At 49.6% G+C, this 18,341-nt stretch overlaps 1 protein-coding gene across 1 annotated transcript in view; it reads left to right on the forward strand.

The window, feature by feature from the left end:
- LOC132384107 (neurexin-1-like) overlaps nt 1–18,341 on the forward strand; it is a 1,241,271-nt gene that overhangs the window by 491,661 nt on the left and 731,269 nt on the right. The window contains exon 13 of the mRNA XM_059955449.1: nt 9,985–10,011. Coding sequence (XP_059811432.1) covers nt 9,985–10,011 — 27 coding nt within the window. The remainder of the gene's footprint in view (nt 1–9,984; nt 10,012–18,341) is intronic.

Raw genomic sequence — 18,341 nt, forward strand, 5'->3', positions numbered from 1 at the left:
ATGGGATGAGGAGGGTCATAGAGAGTGGGGGTAAGCCTCACAGAGATGGGATGAGGAGGGTCATTGAGAGTGGGGGTGAGGCTCACAAAGATGGGATGAGGAGGGTCATTGAGAGTGGGGGTGAGGCTCACAGAGATGGGATGAGGAGGGTCATTGAGAGTGGGGGTGAGGCTCACAGAGATGGGATGAGGAGGGTCATTGAGAGTGGGGGTGAGGCTCACAGAGATGGGATGAGGAGGGTCATTGAGAGTGGGGGTGAGCCTCACTGAGGTGGGTGAGGAGGATCATTGAGAGTGGGGGTGAGCCTCACTGAGATGGGATGAGGAGGATTTTTGAGAGTGGGGGTGAGGCTCACAAAGATGGGATGAGGAGGGTCATTGAGAGTGGGGGTGAGGCTCACAAAGATGGGATGAGGAGGGTCATTGAGAGTGGGGGTGAGGCTCACAGAGATGGGATGAGGAGGGTCATTGAGAGTGGGGGTGAGGCTCACTGAGATGGGATGAGGAGGGTCATTGAGAGTGGGGGTGAGCCTCACAGAGATGGGATGAGGAGGGTCATTGAGAGTGGGGGTGAGCCTCACAGAGATGGGATGAGGAGGGTCATAGAGAGTGGGGGTGAGGCTCACAGAGATGGGATGAGGAGGGTCATTGAGAGTGGGGGTGAGCCTCACAGAGATGGGATGAGGAGGGTCATTGAGAATGGAGGTGAGCCTCACTGAGATGGGATGAAGAGGGTCATTGAGAGTGGGGGTGAGGCTCACAGTGATGGGATGAGGAGGATCATTGAGAGTGGGGGTGAGGCTCACAGAGATGGGATGAGGAGGATCATTGAGAGTGGGGGTGAGCCTCACTGAGATGGGATGAGGAGGATCATTGAGAGTGGGGGTGAGCCTCACTGAGATGGGATGAGGAGGGTCATTGAGAGTGGGGGTGAGCCTCACTGAGATGGGATGAGGAGGATCATTGAGAGTGGGGGTGAGCCTCACTGAGATGGGATGAGGAGGGTCATTGAGAGTGGGGGTGAGCCTCACTGAGGGGATGAGGAGGATCATTGAGAGTGGGGGTGAGCCTCACAGAGATGGGATGAGGAGGGTCATTGAGAGTGGGGGTGAGGCTCACTGAGATGGGATGAGGAGGGTCATTGAGAGTGGGGGTGAGCCTCACAGAGATGGGATGAGGAGGGTCATTGAGAGTGGGGGTGAGGCTCACAGAGATGGGATGAGGAGGATCATTGAGAGTGGGGGTGAGGCTCACAGAGATGGGATGAGGAGGGTCATTGAGAATGGGGGTGAGGCTCACAAAGATGGGATGAGGAGGGTCATTGAGAGTGGGGGTGAGTCTCACAGAGATGGGATGAGGAGGGTCATTGAGAGTGGGGGTAAGGCTCACAAAGATGGGATGAGGAGGGTCATTGAGAGTGGGGGTGAGGCTCACAGAGATGGGATGAGGAGGATCATTGAGAGTGGGGTTGAGGCTCACAGAGATGGGATGAGGAGGATCATTGAGAGTGGGGGTGAGGCTCACAAAGATGGGATGAGGAGGATAATTGAGAGTGGGGGTGAGGCTCACTGAGATGGGATGAGGAGGGTCATTGAGAGTGGGGGTGAGGCTCACAAATATGGGATGAGGAGGGTCATTGAGAGTGGGGGTGAGCCTCACTGTGATGGAATGAGGAGGATCATTGAGAGTGGGGGTGAGGCTCACAAAGATGGGATGAGGAGGGTCATTGTGAGTGGGGGTGAGCCTCACTGAGATGGGATGAGGAGGATCATTGAGAATGGGGGTGAGCCTCACTGAGATGGGATGAGAAGGATCATTGAGAGTGGGGGTGAGGCTCACAGAGATGGGATGAGGAGGGTCATTGTGAGTGGGGGTGAGCCTCACTGAGATGGGATGAGGAGGCGTCATTGAGAGTGGGGGTAAGGCTCACAAAGATGGGATGAGGAGGGTCATTGAGAGTGGGGGTGAGGCTCACAGAGATGGGATGAGGAGGATAATTGAGAGTGGGGGTGAGGCTCACAAAGATGGGATGAGGAGGATAATTGAGAGTGGGGGTGAGGCTCACAAAGATGGGATGAGGAGGGTCATTGAGAGTGGGGGTGAGTCTCACAGAGATGGGATGAGGAGGGTCATTGAGAGTGGGGGTAAGGCTCACAGAGATGGGATGAGGAGGGTCATTGAGAGTGGGGGTAAGGCTCACAAAGATGGGATGAGGAGGGTCATTGAGAGTGGGGGTGAGGCTCACAGAGATGGGATGAGGAGGATAATTGAGAGTGGGGGTGAGGCTCACAAAGATGGGATGAGGAGGATCATTGAGAGTGGGGGTGAGGCTCACAAAGGGGATGAGGAGGGTCATTGAGAGTGGGGGTGAGGCTCACAAATATGGGATGAGGAGGGTCATTGAGAGTGGGGGTGAGCCTCACTGTGATGGGATGAGGAGGATCATTGAGAGTGGGGTTGAGGCTCACAGAGATGGGATGAGAAGGGTCATTGAGAGTGGGGGTGAGGCTCACAGAGATGGGATGAGGAGGGTCATTGAGAGTGGGGTTGAGGCTCACAGAGATGGGATGAGGAGGGTCATTGAGAGTGGGGTTGAGGCTCACAGAGATGGGATGAGAAGGGTCATTGAGAGTGGGGGTGAGGCTCACAGAGATGGGATGAGGAGGGTCATTGAGAGTGGGGGTGAGGCTCACAGAGATGGGATGAGGAGGATCATTGAGAGTGGTGGTGAGCCTCACTGAGATGGGATGAGGAGGATCATTGAGAGTGGGGGTGAGGCTCACAAAGATGGGATGAGGAGGGTCATTGAGAGTGGGGGTGAGGCTCACAGAGATGGGATGAGGATCATTGAGAGTGGGGGGTGAGGCTCACAAAGATGGGATGAGGAGGGTCATTGAGAGTGGGGGTGAGCCTCACTGAGATGGGATGAGGAGGATCATTGAGAGTGGGGGTGAGTCTCACAGAGATGGGATGAGGAGGGTCATTGAGAGTGGGGGTGAGGCTCACAGAGATGGGATGAGGAGGATCATTGAGAGTGGGGGTGAGGCTCACAGAGATGGGATGAGGAGGATCATTGAGAGTGGGGGTGAGGCTCACAAAGATGGGATGAGGAGGGACATTGAGTGTGGGGGTGTGGCTCACTGAGATGGGATGAGGAGGGTCATTGAGAGTGGGGGTGAGGCTCACAAAGATGGGATGAGGAGGACATTGAGTGTGGGGGTGAGGCTCACAGAGATGGGATGAGGAGGGTCATTGAGAGTGGGGGTGAGGCTCACAGAGATGGGATGAGGAGGATCATTGAGAGTGGGGGTGTGATGGAGACTCGGGCGGAGGTGGTGGAGGGGATTTGGGAATGGGGCAGGAACGAGATGGATGCAGTTGAGAATTGGGGGATCAGTGGTTTTCTTGGGGAATCTCAACAGAAGCTTTGATTGGGAATGGAGGTAGGCGTTCAATAGCACATCCTTGGCACCTGTCCCAGAGACATTGTTCCACAGGCATTCAGGATAAAGGTTGTGCTACGTTTAGAACAGGTAAGGTAAAGGTTGCGTTGGTTTCAGTGGGAATCAGGTAAAGGTCATGTTAGGTTCATTAGGAATCTCTTTTGAATCCAATAAGGCTTGGAGTAAAGGTTGTGTTGGGTTCATTTGGGGTCAGGACCAACATCAGATGTTGGGATGGAGCATGCATAAGGATAAGACATTCTAGCTTCCCTACAGATTCATTTTAACAAGTTGGGTTGGGATACATTGTACATCCCACAGGAACCTGCCAGGAAAAAGGTGGGTGAGCAGACGAATGAAAAGGTGAGAGGGTGATTTGGATCTGGGACAGCCCATTGCTCCTGCATCTGGTGAATGTAACGTGTCAATGTGACCTCTGTTCTCATTATTCCGGAGCTGTGGTATGGATTACAATCCTCAGATTTCCCAACACTGCGAACAGCAGCTAGTGGTCTTACTTGCCCATTTCTGGGAGACAAGCCCGGCTTCAGGCATTGAAGTGATGCCTTTTTCAGTAAGCGGAGATTGGAGCATGAAACAAAGCAGATTATGTCTGTTTGTGTGTCGGAGACTGACACCGAGTGGAGAGAATGTGACAGTGTATGTTCAAGACACAGAGATCAGCTCGAAAGGAAGCAGCCAATCAATGTCTGTGAAACAATTAGAAAGAGTCAGCTCAGGTAACTTATTAACAAGGTAAAAACAACATTCATTGTAGGAGGTACAGAAAAACTACCAAGTCACAACACATCTAATACATCCATCTTCCCGAGTAACGCAGATACCTCCCTGTGAAAGTCAATGTCCAGTACACAAACACCAGGTTAACACACTGTCCAATAAACACACACTCTCTGGTTAACACGCCATCCAATACTACACTCATGTAAAATACTGTCCAATACACACACTCCCTGTGTAACATGCCGTACAATGCATACACTTCCTGCGTAACATGCCGTCCAATACACACACTCCCTGTGTAACACACCACGCAATACACACACTCCCTGTGTAACACACCGTACAATACACACACTCCCTGAGTAACACACTATCCAATGCACACACTCCCTGTGTAACACACCACACAATACACACACTCACTGTGTAACACAGCATGCAATACATGCACTCCCTGTGTAACACACCATGCAATACATGCACTCCCTGTGTAACTCGCCGTACAGTACACACACTTCCTGTGTAACACACTATCCAATGCACACACTCCCTGTGTAACATGCCGTACAACACACACACTCCCTGTGTAACACGCCGTCCAATACACACACTTCCTGTGTAACACACTATCCAATACACACACTCCCTGTGTACACAATGTCCAATATAGACACTCACAGTGTAAAACACTGTCCAATGCACACAGGCCCTGTGTAACTCACCATCCAATACACACTATCCCTATGTAACACACTGTCCAATATAAACACTCACGGCATAACACATCGTTCAATACACACACTCCCTGTGTAACACGCCGTACAATACACACACTTCCTGTGTAACACACTATCCAATACACACACTCCCTGTGTACACAATGTCCAATATAGACACTCACAGTGTAAAACACTGTCCAATGCACACAGGCCCTGTGTAACTCACCATCCAATACACACTATCCCTGTGTAACACACTGTCCAATATAAACACTCACGGCATAACACATCGTTCAATACACAGAATCCCTGTGTAACACGCTGTGAAACACACACGTTCCCTGTGTAACACACCGTCCATACACTCACTCCCTGTGTAACACACCATCCAATACACTCATTCCCAGTGTAACCCACTGTCCGATACACACACTCCCTGTGCAACCCCCCCATCTAAAACACACACACCCAGTGTAACACTGTCCAATGCACACGATCCCTGTGTAACACACCACACAATACGCACACTCCCTGTGTAACACACCACGCAATACACACACTCCCTGTGTAACACACCACGAAATACACATACTCCCTGTGTAACACGCGGTACAATACACACACTTCCCATGTAACACACCATTCAACACACACACTTCCTGTGTAACACACCATGCAATACACACACTCCTTGTGTAACATGCCGTACAATACACACACTTCCTGTGTAACACACTATCCAATACACACACTCCCTATGTAACACACTATCCAATACACACACTCCCTATGTAACACACTGTACAATACACACACTCCCTGTGTAACACACCACACAATACACACACTCCCTGTGTAACATGCCATACAATACACACACTTCCTGTGTAACACAATATCCAATACACACACTCCCAGTGTAACACGCCGTACAATACACACACTTCCTGTGTAACACAACATCCAATACACACACTCCCAGTGTAACACGCCGTACAATACACACACTTCCTGTGTAACACACCATCCAATGCACACACTCTCTGTGTATCACACCACACAATACACATACTCCCTGTGTAACACACCACGCAATACACACACTCCCTGTGTAACACGCCGTCCAATACACACACTCCCTGTGTAACACGCCGTCCAATACACATACTCCCTGTGTAACACACCATCCAATGCACACACTCCATGTGTAACATGCCGTCCAATGCACACACTCCCTGTGTAACACACCACACAATACACACACTCCCTGTGTAACACACTGTCGAATGCACACACTCCCTGTGTAACATACCGTCCAATACACACACTCCCAGTGTAACACTGTCTAATACACATGTTCCCTGTGTAACTCACCATCCAATACACACTATCTCTGTGTAACACACTGTCCAATATAAACACTTATGGCATAACACATGGTTCAATACACAGAATCCCTGTGTAACACGCCGTGAAACACGCACATTCCCTGTGTAACACACCGTCCAATACACTCACTCCCTGTGTAACACACCATCCAATACACTCGTTCCCAGTGTAACCCACTGTCCGATACACACACTCCCTGTGCAACCCCCCATCTAATACACACACACCCAGTGTAACACTGTCCGATACACACACTCCCTGTGTAACTCACCATCCAATACACACGCTCCCTGTGTAACACACCATCTAGTACACATGCTCGCAGTGTAACACACTGTCCAATACTCACGCTCCCAGTGTAACACACTGTCCAATACGCACACTCCCTGTGTAACACGATTTCCAATACACACATTCCCTGTGTAAAACGCCTTCCAATGCACGCACTCCCTGTGTAATACACCATCCAATACACACACTCCCTGTATAAAACACTGTACGATACATACAGACACACACACACACACACACACACACACATACACACACACAATCTCCATGTAACGCACTGCCCACCGTACATATCTACCTGCGTAATGCGCTGCCCAAGATACATGTCTCCCAGCCTAACGCTCTGCCCGACATACACATCTCCCTGGGTAACGCACTGCCCGACATACATATCTCCTTGCGTAATGTGCTGCCTCATATACACATTTCCCTGCATAATATATTCCATACTGTGCCTGTTTCTGTATCCTGAACATACCTTCTCCTTTCAAACATTAAGGGGAGCTCCTGGAATCTGTGCCTGCTAAGACCTTTCTATTTTGTGGCGATATTGGGATAATTGCTGATCTTTCCTGTCTCTGGGATGGTTGTAACTTCCCGACCTCCATACCAGTAGTCATTCATGGTACTTGACATACTGCAGCTCCCCGCACACCCCCTTCCTCTCCCTTTCATGTTCACCCTCTCATCGACGGTCCAAACCCTTCAATGGTCTGGATCTGCGGCCACAGCAAACAGCCACGTCAACGGTGACCTACGACCCCAGCCCCGATTCTAGCAGGTGAAAGAACGGGACTGGATGGGACATGCCGGGAGTCCCTGGGTTCCCCGAGTACTTGGGGGCAGACTGTTTGTCAGCACTCGGCGTAGTGTGACCACCCCACTGTTGCGTGACCTCTTGTGTTAGTTGCATCAGGGTCGTGTGTGTGTGTGTGTGTGTGTGTGTGTGTGTGTGTGTGTGTGTGTGTGTGTGTGTGTGTGTGAAGTACGAGGGAGATGTGTGTCAATGTATGTGCAGTGAGACAGTTGTGTGTGAGTCTGTATGTGTGTGACCCTGTGATTCTGTGTGTGGGGAAATGTCTGTGTGTGGGGCTGTGTGTAAGGAAGCTGAAGGGAAATTTGTGTGTGTGTGTGTGTGTGTGCGCACGCGTGTGTGAGGCTTGTGTGTAAGGTATGAGTGTCTGTGTATGAGACATTTGTGTGCAAGGTGTAAGTCTGAGTTTGTGTTTGTGGAGGGCTATGCAAGGGAGTGGATTGGTAAGGGAGAATGTGTGTGAGTGTAAATCTGTGCGTGTATGTGTGTGTCTCTGAATATTTATGTACAAATATTTTGGTGAGAGGGAGTGTGTGTATCTGTGTTTCTGGACACTTGACTGTTTGTATGTTTGTCCGAGTGTGAGTTTGTGTGTCTGTGTATGTGTGCACGTGCATCTGTGTATATATATCTGTGTGTATTTCTCTGTGTGTTGTTGTGTATTTGCGTGTGCACGTCTGAGTACTTGTGTGTGTGTGTCTGTGTGTATTTGTGTGACTGAGTGTTTGTGTCTGTGTGTCCATGTTGCCCTGATTGTTAGTAACACAGAGCTTGTGTGATTGTTACTGTTGTATTTGGTTTTAACAGGCTAACTGTCCAGGGCAGGTAGCCTTACAGTGAGACCCCAGCCAGCCTGACACAAAAGGATGTGACATTGTTTCGTGACTCTCTGGGCATCTCAGAAGAGCTTATTCCTCCCCCTTCCCCCGCCCCTGACCTGATGGTGCGGTTGGTAACTCACTTGTTGGGACAGCATGAGACTGGGATGCCTGATGTGTCTTGGTTGTTTGGTCTCTGCCCCTGACCATCAGATACTTTTGAAATTTCCAGAACAAAGTTCTGTTCTCCTACTTGGAGACAGTTCCTAGATCTCTGACACAGTCAGACAGTGAGTGGTGAGCAGTGTGTATCTGCTGTTCCCCCCCCCCCCCCCACTCTCTGAGACATCATGAGGACTCTACGTTGTTCAGACACCGGGACCAGATCGGTCCCTTCTGTGGATGGGCCCCCCTCTGACGTCACCAGGGAGGATTGGGCTGTTTGATGGACATGGGTTGGCGTTGGGTCACTGGACCGTGGCTGTTTGCGTTCCACTTTTCTGTGATGGTTGACGACACGTGTTGAACCCCCAGGCCTGGCTGAAAAATGACCCCCCTCGCTCCAGAAGTGGCTGCCTCAATGGAGATAATGGTAGTGAAGTGTGTTGGGTTGACAGAACCCCGAGGGGCAAGGCACCGATGATCAGCATTTCCAGTAAACTCAGACAGCTTCGGGTCCTAGGGTTAATGAGCGAGACAGACACACTGGCTCAATTACTCCCTCCAAAAGCAAAGGGGAAAGGTCACCGAGCATGTCCAACATCTGCTAATAATGAGGGTCTTTCCTCCACACTGCATTGAGGGAGGGGTTGAGGGCATAGCTAAGAAATCTGCGGTCACTTAGACAGGGACATGGATAGGAAAAGATTGGTGGGATCTGGGCCAAACGCCAGCTTAAATGGCAATCCTGTTCAGCATATGGACCAGATATGTGGACGGGTGTGTGGATGAGAAAGGCTGAGAGGGTCCAGTATGAGTCAGAAGGAATGACTTGGATGAGGTGAAGGCATGTCATGGGAGATAAGGGTCCTTAATGATGGATGGTCTTTAATAACCTGGGTAGTCCTTAATGTTCTGGGAGGTAAGGGTCCTCAGTGATGGATGGTCTTTAATAACCTAGGTAATGTCCTGGGTGATAAAGGTCAGTAATGATGGACAGTCTTTAGTAATCTGGATGGTCCTTAATGTCCTAGGTGATGAGATCCTTAGTAACCTGTGAGAGTAGGCAGCTGACTTCATGTACTTGTGTCTCTGAACTGGGGTTTGAATGCATGGCCTTTTCTCTGGGGAATAGTCAGTTACCAGCTGGATCTGACCTGGGTTGGAGCAGGTTCAACAAGCATACACTGTCTTAGCACCTGAGAATATCTAGTTGAGCTGGATTGAACTCGGAGAGATTTAGTTGACACAGTGGATCATATTTAGATGAGGGAGTCGGAGAGCCTGGAGTTTCCTTGGAACGCTGATATCTGAGTGAAAGGCTTCAGTCGATCTCTTACCAAATTTATTATCAAAGTCAGTATCTGGCGCTATATACTACCTGGAGATTCATTGCCTCAATAAGTCTTACGTCCAAATTTCTGTTTTTAACTCTGCCTGTAATTGATATTACAGAGAGGAGGGGTCACTGCTTGCGTTAAATAGCCTTTTAACACGTGTCTGTCCCCAGAAGGTGGCTATGAATAGTTTGGGATGTCTGCAGAAGTTACCTTGAAGGACTTAAATCTGCTTTCTCTTTTCTTCATCCTGTTTTTTTTTCACATCCAGACTGTGTCAGGACTAACTGTAACCCTAGTAAGTGGTGGTTCAATTTTATACGTTTTTGTTTGATGTTTTAGTAATGATGACAATGAACTGATGATCTGTTGTGTTAGCGGTGGGAGGGAATCAGAATCAGGTTTATTACTACCGACAAACTATGTCATGAGATTTGTTTTTCAGCAGCAGTACAGTGCAATACATAGAAAATTACTCTAAGTTACAATAAGAAACAGAAAAATGTGAGTGAGTGTTCATGGTCCATGGTCCATTCAGAAATCTGACAGTGGAGAGGAAAAGGCTGTTCCTAAAACATTGAGTGTGTGTGTTCAGGCTTCTGTACTGCCTGCTTGATGGTACTAATGTGAAGAGGGCATGTCCTGGGTGGTGAGGGTCCTTAATGATGGATGCCGCACTTTTGAGGCATCACCTTTTAAAGGTGACATTGAAGGTGGGAAGCCTAGTGCCCATGGCTGAGTGTATAACTCTCTGCAGCTTTTCCCAATACCGTGTAGTGGAGCTTTCATACCAGGCGGTGATACGGCCGCTTAGAATATTCTCCATGGTACATTTGTAGAAATTTGCGAGTGTCCTTGGTACACATCAAATCTCCTCAAATTCCAAATGAAATATAGCAGCTGTTAGAATAAGAATCATATTCAATATCACCAGCATATGCCATGAAATTTGTTGAGCAAGCAGCACATTGCAATACATGAATTAGAGTAAATATATAAATATATTAAATAGTTAAATTACAATGTCTAAAAGAAGTCTTCAACTCCCCCCCTCCCCAGAAGTTTTCATGTTTTACAACATTGAGTCACAGTGGATTTAATTTGCCTTTTTTTGACACCGATCAACAGAAAAAGACTCTTTCGTGTCAAAGTGAAAACAGATCTCTGCAAAGTGATATAAATTAATTACAAATATAAAACACAAAGTAATTGATGACATAAGTATTCACCCCATTCAATATGACACACCAGAATATCACTGGTGCAGCCAGTTGGTTTTAGAAGTCGCATAATTAGTTGAATGGAGATCACCTGTTCAGTCAGGCTGTTTCAATTGATTGTAGTAAAGTAACACCTGTGTCTGGAGGGTTCTGTTGCTGGTGAGTCAGTATCCTGGCAAAAATATTCTACACCATGAAGACAAAAGAACACTTCAAGCAAAGGTCATTGAAAAGCATAAGTCAGGAGATGGATACAAGAAAATTTCCAAGTCACTGAATATCCCTTGGAGTACAGTTAAGTCAATCTTCAAGAAATGGAAAGAATATGGCACAGCTGTAAATCTGCCTAGACCAGGCCATCCTCAAAGTCTGAGTGACCGTGCAAGAAGGGGACTAGTGAGGGAGGCCACCAAGAGACCTGTGACAACTTTGGATTTAGAAGCATCAGTGTTTGAGATGGGAGAGACTGTGCCCAGGTGTTGCAACAGTCACAGCTTTATGGGAGAGTGGCAAAGAGAAAGCCACTGTTGAAAAAAACTCTCAGCTAGGGTTTGCCAGAAAGCATGTGGAAACTCTGAAGTCAGCTGGAAGAAGGTTCTATGGTCTGATGAAACCAAAATTTAGTTTTTTGGCTATCAGACTAAATGCTATGTTTGGGCATAAGCCAGACACTGTACATCAAAAACCACACCAATAGATTTCAGTAGGTACATTTAATGTCAGAGAAATATGATGCACCATCAATAACTCTCTGAGACATGAGATGAGATAGTGGCTTTATTGACTGGAAGAAAGAACAAGCAGCAATTGACCACCATACTACATCCTGGAGACTGAGGGCAGGGCTCAGGCCCCAATCGCCTTTATACCAGGGTCTGTGGGAGGAGCCACAGGAGCGGTCAGCAGGGGGGGACGTGTCCAGACAGGTATATGTAGTTCAGCACAAAATGTTCATAATATACAGCCTGAAATTCTTTTTCTTCCTACTGTGCCATGAAGCATGGTGGTGGCTACATCATGCTGTGGGGATGTTTCACTGCAGTGGGCCCTGGAAGGCTTGTGAAGGTAGAGGGTAGAGTGAATGGAGCAAAATACAGGGAAATCCTGGAGGAAAACCTGATGCAGTCTGCAAGAGAATTGTGACCTGGGAGAGGATTTGTTTTCTGGCAAGAGAACGACCCCAAGCATAAAGCACAGCTACACAGGAATGGCTTAAAGTCAACAAAGTTAATGTCCTGGAATGGCCAAGTCAGAGTCCAGACCTCAATCCAATTGAAAATTTGTGGCTGGACTTGAAAAGGGCTGTTCACGCACGATCCCCGTGCAATCTGACAGAGCTTGAGCAGTTTTGTAAAGGAGAATGGGAAAAATGACAGTGTCCAGATTTGCAAAGCTGTTAGAGACCTACCCACATGGACTCAAGGCTGTAATTGCTGCCAAAGATGCCTCCACTAAATACTGACTTGCAGGGGTGAGTAATTAAGGAATGAATTATTTTGTGTTTTATATTTGTAATTAATTTAGATCACATTGCAGAGATCTGTTTTCACTTTGAAATGAAAAGCCAAATTAAATCTACTGTGCTTCAATGTTGTAAAACAATCAAATGTGTAGCGTCTGTGCCCCCAAAATTACTCCTGTTTACCTAGGGCGAACCGCCGTCAACACTGCCAACAGCGCGATTGCTTCGGTGTGGATATGTTGTGATGCACCCCAGTCAAGCTCACAACACAAAGTATCAGACAATTCACCAAAGGCGAGCAAATAATTACAACTTTATAAGAATTTCTTAGTGATGGGTTAGTAGAAACAGATAACATAAAGGCGCTAAATCAGTAAGTTTATCAGTTTTAGAACATAGAACATAGAATTGTACAGCACATTACAGGCCCTTCAGCCCAGAATGTTGTGCCAACCCTCAAACCCTGCCTCCCATATAACCCCCACCTTAAATTCCTCGCATTAGGGTTATGTGCACATAATATTTTAATATGTTGGAGCTCACGCCTCCGGTTCCATCCATGATGACCTTCCGAGGCTTCGGCCACCGTCCAAACCGCCGACATTCAGTATCCGCTGCCCTGGAACCACTGTCCGCTCCTCACACATCTGTCCTCCTCGCTCGCCTCCCGCTCAGCTCACACATACAAAATAGCATAACAATTCTCCATTGGTTAGTTCCCCCTTACCTGCAGTCATAACCCAAACATTCCAGATACAGGAACCCATTACAGCATTAAGTAACATTACAGAGAAGCCATTTTGTTAGCCTGAACAGTTAACATCACAGTTACTGGTACTGAGAACCCTACATTCTCCCCCCACTGAATTAAGACATGCTCTTCATGATGCTCATAATTAGCCCAGGCCCGACTCTCCTGGTGTGGGCTCTTCCTCCACCCTGTGTGGACGCAAAGTCCTGGTACTAGGTGCAGCCGGCACCTCCTCCGTCTCTACCTGTACATCTCGTCCCAGGGGCAACAGGTGATTCCGGTAGAGAATCTTGACGGGTCCCTTCCCATCCTCGGGCCTCACCTGGAAAACCGGTAAGTTGGGCAACTGACTCTCCGCCAGATAGTGCGAGCTCGACCAGCGAACAGCCAGCTTCTGCTTCCCAGGTAGTCCCAAGTTCCTTATGAGGACTCAGTGTCCCAGCAGGAGTTGGGAGAACTTCACCTTCTGGTCATACCTCCTCTTATTTCCCTGATTCTGCTTGGCGGCTGCCTCCCCAGACACCTCATAAGCCCTTTGCAGCTCTTTCTTCATATCAGCCACCTACTGCAAGTAAGGCTTCAGCAATACTTCACCCACATCAGTCCCGAAACAGAGGTCAATGGGCAATCTTGCCTCGTGCCCAAACATCAGAGAATAGGGCGAGTAACCAGTAGTGTCATTGCATGTACAGTTGTAGCTGTGAACCAGATGTCCAATATGTTGATTCCATCGGTTCTTTTTGCTGATCTCCGGAGTCCCAAGCATGTCTACAGGGTCTGACGAAACCTCCCCAGCTGGGGGTCGCCTTGCAGGTGATAGGGCGTGGTCCTCGATTTCTCAATTCCCAGCATATCCAGTAACTCAAAGAAGAGCTTACTCTCAAGGTCCCATCCCTGCTGTCTGTTTATCTGCTGGGGAAGGCCACAATACACAAAATGCTTTTCCCGTAGCACTTTTGCCACTTTAGTCGCCCTCTGATCCTTGGCGGGGAACGCTTGAGCATACCTGGTGTAGTGGTCCGTGATGACTAAGACATTCGCCATATTGCTGGTATCGGGTTCTATGGCCAGGAAATCCATTCACACCAGATCCAAAGGCCCTGCACTCTGCAAGTGGGACAATGGAGCAGCCTGCACGGGCAGCGTCTTCCGGTGTATGCAACGTATGCAGGACTTGCAATACTCGTCGACCTCCAACCTCATTCGAGGCCAGTAAAACTGGTCCTTGAGCAACCCCCAAGGTCTTCTCCACCCCCAAGTGCCCAGAGTCATCGTGCAGTGACTTCATCACAATCCTCCGATACTTCTCAGGCAGGACCAGCTGCCAACGCTGAGGTCGGTCCGGGGGTGACGTTACCAGGTATAACATTTGGTTCTTCAACCTCAACTGAGGCCATTCTCTCAGTAACAAAGACACTGAGCCGTGTTGTGTCTTCTCCACCCGGGCCACGTCTCCCTTCTCGACTGCGTAACAAATGCCAGGGTCATCTCGCTGAGCAGCTGCAATTTCCCCAGGACTCAACTCTGGCAGCTGCGGGGTCTTCAGAGCCATCAGGTCACAGTAAACTAGGGGTAGGATGTCATCGGATGGCCCCAATGGGTCCATTGTGTGATCTGGCCTCTCCTTCTCATCGGCCTGCACAGCGATAGCAAACTGACACATGGCCTTCAACCCGGATGCAAGAACGCTCTCCCACTCCTCATCCCCCTCCAGGTCCTCATGCCTCCGTCGAGGCAGAGAGTCCACATCGACATTCCGGCTCTCCGGCCGGTACTTCAAGCTAAAATCATACGCAGACAGGGCGGCCAACCACCGATGACCGGTGGCGTCCAGTTTCGCTGAGGTCAGGGTGTAGGTGAGCAGGTTGTTGTCCATCTACACCTTAAACTTGGCCCTGTAGAGATAGTGACTCAGATAGTCACCACCGCCCATTTCAACGCCAGAAACTCCAATTTGTGGGTGGGGTAGTTCCTCTCGGAGGGTGACAAACGCCATCAGCCTCAGGCCAGCATCCTGATCCTGATTCAAGATGGCCCCTAACCCCTCCCGACTGGCACTTAGGGCAATCAGGGGTCCGCAAAAGCCAGCACTGGCACCTGAGTCAGCATCTCCTTCAGTGACTGAAAAGCCACTTCACATTTGTCGTCCCATCTCTGTCCGAAGGGCTCTGCCGGGTTCAAATATTTTCCAGCCTCCCATCCACTCCTCCCTTTCCCTTTCTGTCCCAGAGGAGGGTCGCCATGCAGAAGCTGGTTCAAGGGATGGCTCACCTTGGCGTAGCCCTTCACGAATCTCCGGTTGTATCCACAGAACCCCCAGGAACGAGTGCAAGCGCTCACAGTCTGGGGCCTCAGCCAGGTGGTCACCGCTTCGATCTTAGCCAGGCCTGCAGCCACTCCATTCCATGAGATTATATGTCCAACATAGCTAACAGACGTTTGGCAGAACTGGCACTTGTCCAGGGAAAGTTTTAACTCTTCATCCTTCAGCCAGTTGAGCACCTTCATTAGTCTCGTTTCGTGTTCTTCCAAGGTGGATCCAAATACTATCAGATTGTCTAAATATACCAGCACTTCATACAAGCTCATATCCTACACGGTCTTCTTGATTTTCCTCTGGAAGGTGGCGGGGCCCCCGATATGCCCTGGGGCATCCTTTCGAACTGGTAGAACCCTAGAAGGCATATAAAGACTGTCTTCTCCTTATCTGCCTTACTCAAGGGATCTGGTATTATCCATTCCTAAAATCCAACACACTGAACCACTTCGTCCCACTCAGACAGGTCAGTGCATCTTCAACCCTGGGGACTGTATACTGTTCAGGGATGGTGCGCCTATTCAGGGTCCTATAGTCCACACACATACGAATTTTCCAGTTTTTCTTCCTGGCCACAACTATCGGGGATGCATAAGGGCTGCGGGACTCCGAAATGATCTCAGCTTCATTCAGCTTACTCAAATGCTGCTGCACATCCTCCACGTCTGCAGGGGCCAGTCGCCGCGACCTTTCTCAAAACGGAGTGTCTTCAGTCACCCGGATGGTGTGGTGAGTGCTCCTGGAATAGCCCACATCAAACTCGTCTAGGGAAAAAACATCTTTCAGCATCAACATCTTCTCCACCATCCTCTGCTTCCAACTCTCTGGCACAGGAGAGGCCCCAAAGTTAAACACCCCAGCGGTCAACTTAGCCCTGTTTTCCAATGGCCCTCCCCCAGCGAGCCTCATGGGGGCACTATGCATTACCGTTACCAAGAATAAATGTGCCGGGGCATCCCTCATTTAAAAGTGGCCTCCCTTTGCATGGTGTTCTTGATGATCACCACCATCCGGCATGCCTGCACCACCGAGAGCTCCTGCAGCTCGGGTCTCACCAGCACCCTAGCCGGGAATCTCGATTTTCCCCCTTGAGACCTTCTGGGGTGTCCACTGAAAAGGCTTCACCGTCAGGCACTCTGGAGTATCTGGGGATCCCCATCACTCTCGCTACTTCACCGGGCCGTACCACCCTGGGCCTCAACTGGGCACACACCACACAGTTCCTCTTTCAAATGTCGTGTCCCACCTGGTGTGACCACATACTTCCTTAAAGGCAGCTTGAAACACTGGGTGCACTGACAGGGTCTCCAAAAAGTCCTCACCTGCCTTCTCCTTGCAGACCCCCAGGAGTCTCCGCACAATAGGGGTGTTGGTCCCTACCAGAATTGACACACCCCTCGTTGCAACTGGATCCGGGCAAACCGACACCAAGGCCTCATGAGCCTCAGACACTCCCACCTTGGCGTCTAGGAACTCCAGTCTCACAGACAAATAACCATTGTATGGGTAATCACCAGTACTGGTACCCCAAATTTCCAGGGCACCAAAGTGCGTCAAGGGTAAATGCAGCAAATACTGATCATAGAACAACTAGTACAGTAGCGTGACCTGCGATCCAGTGTCGAGTATGGCTTTTGCATCTGTTTCCTTTATCTGGTTCGACAGACTGGATCGGGGTCCCATCAATCCTTCTGGGAAAGGGTCTTTTCCTCTCAGGGGTCCTGTGGCACTTTGCTGGAAACATGTTTTCCCAGAGACTCCAGGCCGTTCCCTCACTGGGTCTCCTCTCAGTTTCCTGACCCCCCCCCCCCTTCCTGCTTGGACATCCGTGGAGTCTCCCTCCGAGGGGCTCCCGGCCGGTCACATTCCCTCCTGAAGTGGCCCTCTTCCCCACAGTTATAACACACACCTCGTCTCGCGGGACCTCGGCCTCTGTGCAGTTTGTCCCTTCAGGGAGGGGCCCTCTCTGCCAGTCCCCTCACGCGGATGGACCCCACCTGCTGCGACCCCCTTTACTACCTCCCAATTGGAGCTGGCCCCAGTTACTTCACTACAAGGGGCTACTACTGAGGACTGTACAGTACTGACGGAGCCCTCTTCCAACTCCAAAGTGTCCTCCTACTCCCTCACCTCTCTGAAGAACTGAACAAAAGATGGGAGAGCCCATGATCTACGGGACTGCTGGAGACTCGTAGCAATCACATCATGCCTCTGGGCGCCCCGGGCTATCCGATTCACCTCAGTCTCCGAAATGAGCCCCCGTCACCTCAAACAATTTAGACTTCGCTCTACCCAGAAAAAATACTCAGAAAGCTTTTCCCCTTTCTCCTGACGCAAGCTCTGAAGCCCCCAAGCCTCCACCGTGCCCCCCCATCAGACCAAAAGTGTCCTCCAGTGCTTTTAGATACTCCTTCCAGGTAGCCAAGGGTTTGCTAACTTTCAGGACTTTTACTACCTCCGCTGCCACCCCTCGCAAACTGTCAACCAATCTCTGCCACCTCTTCTTCAGAACACTGTCACTCAGCCAGCAGCCGAGAGATGTGCTTTATCCAGCTCTCAAAGTCATCCTCCCTTTCGGGGGTGGGAGTCCTCCCTGAGAAAATTCTTAACTTCTGACGAGGACCTGCTGCCTTGTTCACCAAGGAGTTAATGGCTGATGCCAACTCCGATCCTTTCCCTTTCCATGGGGGTTGGGGACTGATTGGATTTTCCAAATCTGACTATTCCCTTCCTTCATCCTTCAAAAACAATAGGACCCGCTCTCGAAAATCTCCGCCCCCAGCGACTGGCAACTCCTCTGGTGTCCCATCGCCACCAAGACGTCAGCACCAGTCTGCGCTAGCACAAAGCCTGAATTCCCCATTTTACCAAATGTCCT

This window comes from Hypanus sabinus, chromosome 31 (assembly GCF_030144855.1).
Source record: "Hypanus sabinus isolate sHypSab1 chromosome 31, sHypSab1.hap1, whole genome shotgun sequence".
Classification (NCBI taxonomy): domain Eukaryota; kingdom Metazoa; phylum Chordata; class Chondrichthyes; order Myliobatiformes; family Dasyatidae; genus Hypanus; species Hypanus sabinus.